The sequence below is a fragment of the Pelophylax lessonae genome (genome assembly GCF_965119305.1).
Source record: "Pelophylax lessonae genome assembly, chromosome: 3".
Taxonomy (NCBI): domain Eukaryota; kingdom Metazoa; phylum Chordata; class Amphibia; order Anura; family Ranidae; genus Pelophylax; species Pelophylax lessonae.
The window spans coordinates 398610894-398623185 of record NC_138770.1 but is presented as its reverse complement, the minus strand read 5'-3'; the positions used below and the strand labels follow the sequence as shown (position 1 = coordinate 398623185).

Below are 12292 nucleotides of genomic sequence, written 5' to 3'. Positions count from 1 at the left end.
CAACATCAAAGTATCAATTTGAATTGGAGAAGAAATTGCATATTAGCTAGCTTCAACAGAACTGAAGCCAGCACGTGCACATAGCATGCAAATAATATGCTATTTCATTATAATATAGAGCCATTAGTATCAAGTACAGGCTGACAAATACAGTAACTGCAATACCAAAAAACAATCCTTTTATGCATAAGAGTCTCTTGTGAAACAAATTGCTAGTGCTGCTTCCAAAGTACATAGTAGTTACCTATTCCATAGAAACAGACCACAGATATTTTAAATATAACAAGAGTCTTAACATAAAATAATTAAAAAAAAAATCCCAAAAGGCTTTTTAGCCAATTAACTGGAAGCCCAAACTAATTCTGATAGATTTTGGTTTCTTCAAGGTAGTGTCTATCATTCAATGTTCTAAACAGGTGTTCCTTTTCTTCCACAACTCACACTTTTGGTGCTTGCAAAAACACAATTTAATAATAGGTTCACCCACATTTCTCTTAGAGGGTGAAACTTATGGTTGGAGTAAGGTTTCTGTTAGAAAAGAAAAGAATTAAGAGAACACCAGGCATGACAAGGTTTAGTCCAGTATGTAAGTCCTGTAAAAAAAAAAAAGGCATGCTTAAGGGATAAACAGTCTTCTAGTACTAATGAAACCCTTTTTCAGTTGCTTTTCCTTCTTTTTGGGGTTCCATCTTCACTTGTTGCTGCAATCTTCTCTGCTGGCCTCTTTTTCAGTGCCTTAACTTTACGGGTCTGCAATTTACCTAGATCCTGTTTTTGCATGTGAATTCGGCCATATTTAGTACCAAAAGTATCGTGTGAAATGTTTTTCTTCTTCTTTGCCTAAACAAAGACATGCAATGCATCAGAATAATCATAACTTTTTTTTTACAAATCTACTATGTAAATACATTAGATGCTGAACTTTGGTTATTTTTATTGACAAAGTAACCCCCCCCCCCCCCAACTAAAAATGAAGTTGTCTTTATGTGCCATCTTATTTATATTAAAAATATAGGAGCTTTTAACCATCATAAGTTGGCTGAATCCATTTAAAAAATTTAAAAAAAAAAAGGCCCTTCCCCCTTCATATTTACAAAAAATTATCAATAGGTGTGCTTAATATGACTAGAAAGAGAGACGGTATTTTAGTCTTATACGTATTGCAGTGGGGGGTTTGGTGGGTCCCACCCGGGCCAATAGATAGATGCCGGTGGGGTTCTCTCCCCCTTCTCACCATCAATTTTTTGGATCAGACCTCTTCTAGCGTTGTCCCTTTGGCACGACGGATCTGATTTAATCCGCAAGATGGAGCCAATAACGGGTTAACTGGTAATGCCATGAAACTGAGACCTCTCACACTTTAATGTTTGTTAACTATATGCCTTGTGCCCAGTTTCCTGACACCAGGATATTATTCTTTTGTACTGTTTGTTGTCCTTGTATATTTTCATGCATACCTCTAAAGAATTAAAAAAAAAAATGAAAAAAAAGGGAGAAAACCTGGGAAAAAATATTTTACCTAGCTACCTATCCATGTATTTAGGTCTGCATATATATATATATATATATAAGGGGTGGGCAATTCTCACTCGCTGGTAACACTGCCACTCTCTCATTCATCTCCCGAATGACACACGTCACTGGGTGGCAGGGCACTCTTGGGGTTTACAGCAAAGTCTGCTGGACTTCAGGTCTTACTGGTCCCTTTACACTGCTGGCTATGCTCTGAATGCTGAGATGTGTAGTTTCTCACGTTGAATCTAAAGAATGTTGTGAGGCTGAGCAGTAGTAGTCAGCCAATGCTTACAGTGTATGTTTCTCATCAGTGTGCTCAAGCCATACAGTGATCACAGCAAACAGGTAATGAGCTCTAAGATACCGTGCACATGTCACACGATGGAGCACCACTATGTGTGATACATCAGGAAATGTATCTGTGTGACTGGGGACAGTAGTACAGCAAAGGAAACATGTTTTTGTGACAATAGTACAGGGCAACATTTGTATATGAATGGCAATGGTAGTACAGAGCAGTGTGTGTGTGTGTGTGTGTGTGTGTCACTGGTAGTATAGGGCAGTATATGTATATGACTGGTGACATACAATAGCAGTAAAGAGCGTGTGTGTCTGGTGACATTGTACAGAGCAGTGTGTTTGAGTGATGTATTGTGGTCTTGTTTGAACATTAGTTATTCTACTGGTAAAATCATGGTCTGTTATGTATTTATTATTTTACTTGTTAAAATAAAGGCCGTTCAAATTTAACAAAACATGCATCTTTCAACTACCAATACAGCAATATGCAGGTTACAAAGTGCAGCCTCCTATGTGTGGGAGAGGATTCCCCAGGCCAAATATATTACCTGCAAGGCTTTAGGACGTTTCATAGCCAGCTTGTATAGGTCATCAGAAGCCAGGTGGGTCCTCCTCATCACAAAATCAAATGAAGGTCCAATTTCTTCCAATTCTATGCGTGGGGTTCTGCACCCAGACTTCTTCATTAACACTCTAGTAAAACAAATAAATGAAAATTCATAATGTTATAGGAAAAAGATCCAATTACTTTAGAAATAAAATACTGTTTGATAATTTTTACTAAATAGCATAGTTCAAAAAAAAAAAAAAAATTCTCATAAATACCAAAATCGCAGTTTGAAAAATATACATTCATGCACTTCCTTGGCACGTGTGAAAGTTTGTTTTTCTAAACAAAGAAATGCCATAGACACATTATAATCACTATTAGGAAGGTTTTACTTTTTATTTGTTCAGGTTTACAGACACTTGAAGATGTAATATGTTTTACATTAAATTCTGCCTACAATTCTGAAAAGCACCGACAGTGAATGCTTTTTACATTTCCTCACACTTAAAATAGTTAATGCAGTTTTTTTTTTTTTTTTACCATTTAACACACCAGTACTACGACAGGATCATTTAATCCTGCATTGCTGGCCCCAATAGGCAGAAGTTCAATATCAACTGCATCAATGGGGCTTACTTACTTCATTAGTGCAAAGAGCAGTATCCACTGCAACCAACCAATATCTATCCTGTACAGGTCTGCCTTCACTAAAGTCAATTCTAACTGGTTGCTTTGGATTAATGTATTATATAAGCGGTTTATAAAAAAAACAAAAACAAAAACAGCTCCTCTATGGCAACCAAATTCTCCATTGTATTTGCCTGCCCCCCCCCCCTTACTAGAGAGAAAACGGAATTTTTGTAAAATCTTACCTGTAAAATTCCTTTCTCTGAGTCCTCCGACAGTCGCCGCCGCTTCATATTCATCAATAATGGGGTTATTGACCTTTGCTCCGCAGGAGTAGCTAGGCAACAAAATAGTTAATATCAAAGCTTTTAACATATCCCACCCCTAGGGGGTGGTCCCCTCAGTCAATACCTCCCTGCTTCCTGCATTCCCAACTCAGTTTCAGTAGCATAGCAGTAGAGTACATAAACCCCAAAAGAGGGGCGGGGGCGGCGACTGTCGGAGGACTCAGAGAAAGGAATTTTACAGGTAAGATTTTACAAAAATTCCGTTTTCTCTTACGTCCTCCGACAGTCGCCGCCACTTCATATTCATCACTAATGGGGACGTCCCATAGCAGTGTAAACATGAGGGGTGGGAAAAAAACGCAGCCGCGCATAAAGTAACGCAGTACCCACAACAGAGAAAAAGGAACCTTACCAAAGTAAGAGAACCAACTGGGTAACATGAAAACGTGCTCAACAGGAGCAACAACCCAGGAAAACAAGTAACCCAGGGATAAGACATCCCAACAGCCAAGGACCCAAAGCAAGGGACCCTAAGGCACTGCCGCACTAAGAACTTTGCGGCCAAAGGAAGCATCCGCCGATGCCTGAACATCCACCTTGTAGAATTTGGAGAAGGTGTGAACTGACGACCAAGTCGCCGCCTTACACACCTGGGCCACAGAAGCCCGATGATGACAGGCCCAAGACGTACTCAGAGATCTGGTAGAGTGCGCCTTCACAGGCACGGGAGGAACCTTCCCCCTCAAAGCATAGGCCTGCTCAATGGTCTGCCTGATCCATTTAGCGATGGTAGAAGCCGACGCCGCCATGCCCTTCCGAGGCCCCTCAGGAAGGACAAATAGAGAATCCGACTTGCGAAAAGACTTAGTCGCCGACAGGTAAACCCTGATCGCCCGAACAACATCCAAAGAATGTAAAGCCACCTCCTTCGGATGCTTTGGCCTCGCGCAGAGCGAAGGCAAGACAATGTCCTCATTGAGGTGAAAATCCGAAATCCTCTTCGGAAAAAAAAAAAGACGGATTAGGTCGCAAGACCACCTTACCCAAGTGAATCACCAAGTAGGGAGAGCTGCAGGACAAGGCCGCCAGCTCCGACACTCTGCGAGCCGAAGTGATCGCCACCAAAAAAGCAACCTTCTTGGACAACAGAGGTAACGAGATCTCCCTGATCTTTTCAAAAGGAGCAGTTTGCAACACGGACAGAACAAGGTTCAAGTCCCATGGAGGCAAAGGCTCCCTCCTAGGAGGGACCAGATGTCGCACCCCCTGAACAAAGGTGCTAACCAAAGAGTTAGTCGCCACAGGGCGCTGAAAGAGAACGGCCAGCGCAGAAATCTGACCTTTAAATCGTGGCCAACGCCAAACGCTGGTCCACGCCCGTTTGAAGGAAAGCCAACACTCTCGATACCGAGTACGAGCGAGGGGAGAACCCCCTGGACTCACACCAGGCAAAGTACGCTTTCCAAGTACGGTAGTAAATCTTCCCCGAAGAGGCCTTCCTGGCCTTAAGCAAAGTGGGAATGACCTCAGGGGAAAGACCCTTATCCTTCAGGACCTGGCTTTCAACAGCCAGGCCGTTAAAGCCAGCGACTGTAAAGCAGGATGGAATATCGGTCCTTGAGACGGGAGGTCTTCTCGAAGAGGTAGACGCCACGGAGCGTCGACCGCCAGATTCACGAGGTCTGCGTACCAAGACCGGCGAGGCCAGTCCGGTGCCACGAGAATCACCGCGTGCGGTTCCGAGGCCAACCTGCGAAGGAACCTGGACAGCAGCTGAATCGGTGGAAAGGCATACATCAGACGATACTGACGCCAAGGCGGCACTAACGCGTCTGCCCGAGGATCGCTCGTCCTTGCTACGAACCTTTCCACCTTTTTGTTTAGACGAGACGCGAACAGGTCCACATCTGGGGACCCCCACTTCGCGCACAGCATCTGAAAAACATCCGGGTGAAGGGACCATTCTCCCTGGTCCAAGGTCTGGCGACTCAGATAATCCGCCTGCCAGTTCTCCACTCCCGGAATGTGGACTGCAGATATCGCCGGGACGTGCGTCTCGGCCCAAGACAGAATGTCGGCTACTTGCCGAGCCGCCCGGGCACTCCTGGTGCCCCCTTGGTGGTTGATGTAGGCCACCGCCGTGGCATTGTCCGTCTGCACCCGAACCGGACAGCCTAGAAGCCTGTCCGTCCAACGTAGAAGGCAAAGATATATTGCTCGCAATTCCAGAATGTTGATCGGAAGGGAGGATTCCTACTCCGACCAAGTTCCCTAGGCGGACAGAACGCCCAGAACACCACCCCAGCCCGACAGGCTGGCATCCGTGGTGATCACTGTCCATGAGAAAGGGCGAAAAGACTTGCCCCCCGACACCGCCGGGGACCGGAGCCACCACAGAAGATCCCTTCTGGCACGATGACTCAATGATATCTGTAGATCCAGAGACTGCGGTCGCCCGTCCCACACGGCCAGAACCTCCACCTGGAGACCCCGCGTGTGAAACTGGGCGAAGGGAATCGCCTCGAAGGCCGAGACCATCAATCCCAGACACCTCATACACGTCCGGAGGGACGAATACTGATTGTCCCTGAGGGACTTGACTGCGTCCTGAAGCGTCCGGAGCTTGTCTTCCGGCAGGAAGACCTTTGCTTGAGCAGAGTCCAGGATCATTCCCAGGTAGTGAAGACGAACCGACGGACACAGAGTTGACTTTGGAAAGTTTATCGTCCACCCGAACTCCTGCAAAGTCTGCATCGTGATGGACAGGTCGTTCACCAGGCCCTGACTGGTCGCAGACCGAATCAGGATATCGTCCAGATACCCCAGGACAGAAATGCCCTGGGCTCTCAACAAAGCCAGAACCGGCGCAAGCACCTTGGTGAAAACCCGCGGAGCCGAAGCGAGACCAAAGGGTAACGCCACGAATTGGTAATGATCCTCCGCAATGGCGAATCGAAGGTACCTCTGGTGACCCTCGAAAATGGGGATGTGAAGGTACGCATCCTTCAGATCGATGGAGGCCATGAATTCCCCCGGAACCAGGGCAGCCACCACCGAGCGCAGTGATTCCATGCGGAACTTGCGAACCCGCACAAAGCGGTTCAGAGCTTTTAAGTCCAGAATCGGACGTACCTTGCCCTCCTTTCTGGGCACAGTGAACAGATTGGAATAGAACCCCCGAAATCTGTCCCGATGAGGCACCGGAACCACCACTCACTGGGCCCGCACCGCCAGGTGCAGATCCTGCAAGCGCTCCGAAGTCAGCTGAAGGTTTGAGGGGAAAAATCTGCCCGCCGGCCGAGAGAGAAACTCGATCTTGTACCCAGATCGAACGATTTCCTGAACCCATCTGTCCCGAATGCGGTCCAGCCAGGGTTGAAGAAAACCGAGCAAACGTCCCCCCACCCCAGAACCAGGTGAGGGCGTCCCTTCAGGCCGCATTGTTATGGGCAGCGGACCCGGACTGGCCGGACTTCTGCTTACCCGCCCACGGCTTCTTCTGGGAGCCTTGGCCCTTGAAGGGCTTGCCCTTATAGTGCGACCGAAAGGCACGAAAGGACCCCTGAGAGGGTCTAAACGAGGCATTCTTCTTACCACGAACAAACTTATTCTTGTGAGTTTGGGGCAAGAGAGTGCTTTTACCCCCAGAAATACCCTTTATCAGAGTATCCAAAGATTCGCCAAAAAGGCGAGATCCCGCGTAGGTCAAGTTAGCTAAAGTCTTGCGGGAAGATTGGTCAACAGACCAACATTTCAGCCATATCAGGCGACGGTTCAACACCGCCACACTAGAAAGACGCGCAGCCAAGGGGACCATATCTAAGTCCGCATCACACAAATACATGACACCCTGATGAATTTGATCCACCATAGCCAAAGTTGTCGGCGGGGCCGAGTCAGCCACCAGGGTGCGCCTGAGCACCTGCGTCCAATCCGCAATAGCCTGGGCTGCCATAATTGAAGCAAAAATAGGCTTCAGCATAGAACCAGCAACCGTATAAACATGACGGGCCAGAGACTCCAATCTCCTGTCCGTCGGATCCCGGAACACCGGGGTATCCTCAGCAGGGATCGCAGTGGACTTATTCAAAATCGCCACTGCATGATCCACCTGAGGCGGCACACACCAACGCTCATCAGTGGAGGGCGTAAATGGATAACGCAGTTTGAACCTACTCGGAACAGCAAAAGGCTTCTTTAACCACTTGCCGACCGCCGCACGACTATCTACGTCGGCGGTCAGCCCCTCACAGGCAAACTAACGTAGGGCTACGTTGCTTGCTTGTGAGGGTCTAGGGAGCGAGCGCGCGCCCCCGGAGGCGCGCTCCCGCTCCCGCGTGGTCACGGACCCCCCCGCGCATGTGACCAGCGGACCCGATGTCTGCCGGCCACTCGGCGATCGGCGGGGGAGAGGGAGAATGTCAGGCAGCTTGTGTAAACAAGCTGCCTGTCATTCTCCTCGCTGCAAAGACACTGATCACATGGATCTACTATGTAGATCCGTTGATCAGTGTCCTTACAGCTGAAGCCACAGCCAATCACAGTAGAAAGCACGCCCCTAGGGACACACACAGCCCCTCCCTCCCAAATAAAGTTAACCCCTTCACTACCAGTGTATTTTTACAGTAACAGTGCATATATATAGCACTGATTACTGTAGAAATGTCACTGGTAACCCCAAAAGTGTCAAAAATGTCAGTCAAGGGTCCGATCTGTCCGCCGCAATATCGCAGTACCGCAAAAAAAAAAAAAAAAAATCGCAGATCGCCGCCATTACGCGTTAAAAAAAAACAACAACAAAAATGACAAAAATCTTTCCCTTTGTTAGTAAACGCGATAACTTTTGCGCAAACCAATCAAAATACGCTTTTTGCGATTTTTTTTAACAAACATAGGTAGCATAAAACAAATTGGCCGAAAATGTTAAAAAATTTTGATTTTTACATTTTTTTTTGGGGGAATTTCATATAAAAATGTGAAAAATATTGTTATTTTTGCAAAATTGACGCTCTTTTTTTGTTTATAGCGCGTGATCAAAAAATCGCACAGGTGATCAAATACCACCAAAAGAAAGCTCTGTTTGTGGGAAAAAAAGGACGCCAAATTTGTTTAGGTACAGCGTCGCACAACCGCGCAATTGTCCGTTAAAGTCACGCAGTGCCGAATCGCAAAATACCCCCTGGTCGGAATGGGGGTAAAATCTTCCGGGGCTTAAGTGGTTAAATTGCGCCATTGCTCATCAACCGCCCGCTGAAATTCCTCAGAGCAAGGAAAAAACGGATGTTTTGCGTTTCATTTGCGTCCCATAAGAGGACAGCAAAACAGGAGGACATGGTTCATCCTGCAAATGCAGCGTTTGCTTGATAGAAGCAACTAACTCATCCATGAGTGCAAGCTCTTCAGACGAGCCAGGGGGAGAATTATCAACCCCTTCCACCTCAGCCTCCCCTTCAGACCCCACAAGGTCTAGAGAGGAGTGAGACCCTGAGAAGGGCACTCCAGCCATAGCAGCCCCATCGCCCTCTGAATCAGAGGAAATAGACACTCTGGGCCGTTTTGTGGATCGATCAGCCACCAGCATCTGCACCTGAGCAGCCAAATTTGCCACAATAGTAGCCAGATCAGCCCCCTCGGGGGAAGCAGCAGCCCCTTGGCCCCCCACCAAGGTGGGAGGAAACTTGCAATCCTGAGAATCCATGCCCCAGCAATATTAGGAAAAAAGGAGCACTGTCCCTTTAAGATCGCGGCGAGCGTAGCCCCCCGCACCCACTGAATACACCGACCCCCACAGGGAGAGGAACACTGGGCAAGGAATACAGGAAAATGGAAAGTAAAAACCTGGAGAAATCCACAGGCTGCTGCCACCGATCGCTGTCCCAGAGCAAAAGGAAGTGATGCAAGACTGACCGCCCTTATGAAGCCTATGAGAGGCTACACAAACATGGCCGCTCGGCTGAGGATTTCCACAGGCAAATAGAAAATGGCGCCGACATGTGGCCTGATCGATCGCCGCCAAAATGGCGGTGTTTGGCGCCAAAATGCCGCGCCTTACCACACAGGACCGGCCACCCTAATTGCCGCAGAAAAAATGGCGGGTAGCCGCAGCGATCGCCGCACAGCATGCCCAAAACTCAGACTGCATCATGTATTCATCCAGCAGAGCAGGAGAGCCCCCCCCTCACAGCCCACACACAGGCAGCAATTCCACACAGGAACTGACAGGGAGCTCAGCAGCCACACAGACATGCAGGGTCCAGACTGACACCCAAACAGACAGGTCCCCACATAGATGCACACTTACCATCCGGATGGCATGGGGAGCCTGCTCCAGCGATCAAACCGCTGCACTGAATGACAGGGAGTGTCGCAGCCAGGACGCATAGGAACTGTGGTGCGAAACCGCATGGCGTCCAGTGAGGTAGCCACCTCACAGATAGCATCCCTGCAGCGAACAGGGATGGGTCGTTCAATGTGCCAGGGTACCCTTGGCTGAATGCTCGATGGCAGGCTGGGAAGCCCCTGGCCCTGAGCCCTGGGATCTAGGGTGGCCAGTCCGAGACCCAGCTCCGCACGATCATCTTCATCAGAAGAGCTAACTAATGCTGAAAATCAACAGCTAAGTAAAAGAGAGAGAAAAAAAACTCAAAATAAAATCAAAAAGAGAAAAGAAGCTGAGACCGAGAGCCCCAGCACAGGAACAGCCAGCCTACTCCTAAGCTAGGCATTAGAAACTGAGTTGGGAATGCAGGAAGCAGGGAGGTATTGACTGAGGGGAACCACCCCCTAGGGGTGGGATATGTTAAAAGCTTTGATATTAACTATTTTGTTGCCTAGCTACTCCTGCGGAGCAAAGGTCAATAACCCCATTAGTGATGAATATGAAGCAGCGGCGACTGTCGGAGGACGTAAGAGAAAATGTTATTGGTTGCTATGGGAAAACACAGTTTATTAGGATTATTTCAAAAACTTCCAACAATATTTTTTTTGTTTTGTATAAAACAATCCCTCTCTCTTTAATTTTCAGCCTTGGAACTTAATGTGAAATGCAAACAATTCCTAAGTTGGACACTTCTATATACAAATCTAACAGTGCTGGAACTTAGATCAAAGCACTCATTTATCCATCACTACGTGTTTTTGTATCTGCTGCCCATCCTTTTCCTAACAAGAGCTACAGTTAGGGAGTTTCACATGAATGGAGCACATCCAGTGTTAGCACAAACCCAAAATATTTATTAATGCTGGACACCAGTGCTTAAAAAATATAGGAAACCGCTATGCCAAATAATAAAGCAGTATGAAAGAACAATGGTAAAACCAGCAGGACATATATTTATGTGTAATATTCCCTCATCTTCCTACCGAAATCCTGAAAACATCATACAACTCAACAATGCTCCTAGAAACCAATGGAATAGCTTAAATCTATTAGCAATCAGGCTAATCTGTATTAGATAACATTCTAACAGTGAAACAGAATATAAGACATTTTAAGTGGGATCTCCAATGGTATTAAAGGTGTTAGGTGAAATTTCACTCCATACATGTTGAGAAATCACCTCTAACGTCAATTACTTTATTAAGGCTAGAGATAACATAATTAGGTCCAGTCACTATGCCAGAAATATGTTTCTGGCAAGTTACCAAGGAGCAAGTCTTAAGTTAATTGTAAATTAAGCACTTACTTGTAGCTGCGCATATAAATCTTCCCATCAACTGCTGTGAAATGCAATATATGCTCCAAGCCTGCTAGTCGTATACCAGACACTGTGGGCCCTCTAAAGAAGTCTATAAAATAAAACAACATTAATTCAGCCAGTACAACCTGATCCCAACATTATAAACACTTCTTAAAAAATGTTGTATCACTACCTAGTCTTGAGGATATTCAAGAATATCAAAGTGTTTTCAAAAGCATAATTTATAAAGACATCTATGTAGGATCACCTTATTTTTTTTTCTTTTGAAAGCTCATTAGGTAATTGAATTTAACAATATATTACCTATCAGAAGGTTTTTCAGGCGCTTGTAATCCTCGTTCATTTCAAATGCATCTCCAGCAAATATCAGCAGAGGTTTGGTGCCTTCAGGACATTTGCAGTTCTGGAACACAAAAATGTGGAAAATACTTTGTATCTGACCTCATACTTATCAGAAGAACAGGTTAATATTTTTAACATATGGCAACCAGATAGTGTTTTTTTTTTTTTCACCACGTTGGACAAAAGCCCATACCTTCAGCAGTTCCCACTTCCTTACTGTTATGCATGAATTTCAAAGCCCTGGTGCCATTTTTTATTTTTTTTAAATTAAGGTTTAATTTGTATAATATTACAACAATAAAAGCCTCTCAAATCCAACATCTTTGCTGTACGTTATCATTTTGATCTTGTACAGAATGGGTATCAAAACCTTACTATGAAAACAAAACATAAAAATAGTATAGAGAAATGCTGGATGTAATTATCCAAATTATTATGCACAATAAAGTTGCACCAGAAGCAAACAGAAGAAAAAAATGAATTTTTGTAAAATCTTACCTGTAAAATTCCTTTCTCTGAGTCCTCCGACAGTCGCCGCCTCCTCTAAGTCATCACTATTGGGTATTGGCTTCCTATCCGTAGGAATAGCTAGGCATATAGACTTAGTCAAAAGACAAAAGGCATTAGCATATACACACCCATGGGGGCTGTCCCACTGGTCAATACCCCCCCTGCATCACCACTCCCAACTCAGTTTGGTAGCATAGCAGTAGGTATAAGAACCCCAAAAGAGGGGCGGGGGCGGGGACTGTCGGAGGACTCAGAGAAAGGAATTTTACAGGTAAGATTTTACAAAAATTCCGTTTTCTCTTACGTCCTCCGACAGTCGCCGCCTCCTCCAAGTCATCACTATTGGGATGTCCCAAAGCAGTATAGACATGAGGGGTGGGAGACGCAACCGTAGAAAAGGCAACGCAGTACCCACATCAGAGAAAGGAATCTTACATGCACCGTAAGAACCAACTGGGCAA

General features: G+C 46.0%; 1 protein-coding gene across 1 annotated transcript in view; it reads right to left on the bottom strand.

The window, feature by feature from the left end:
- Positions 1-603: 603 nt before the first annotated feature.
- Positions 604-12292, bottom strand: part of RPF2 (ribosome production factor 2 homolog) — a 61399-nt gene continuing 49710 nt past the window's right edge. The window contains exons 7-10 of the mRNA XM_082251405.1: positions 11283-11382; positions 10965-11067; positions 2364-2508; positions 604-840 (exon numbers count right to left, since the gene is read on the bottom strand). Coding sequence (XP_082107531.1) covers positions 658-840; positions 2364-2508; positions 10965-11067; positions 11283-11382 — 531 coding nt within the window. The 3' untranslated portion in view covers positions 604-657. The remainder of the gene's footprint in view (positions 841-2363; positions 2509-10964; positions 11068-11282; positions 11383-12292) is intronic.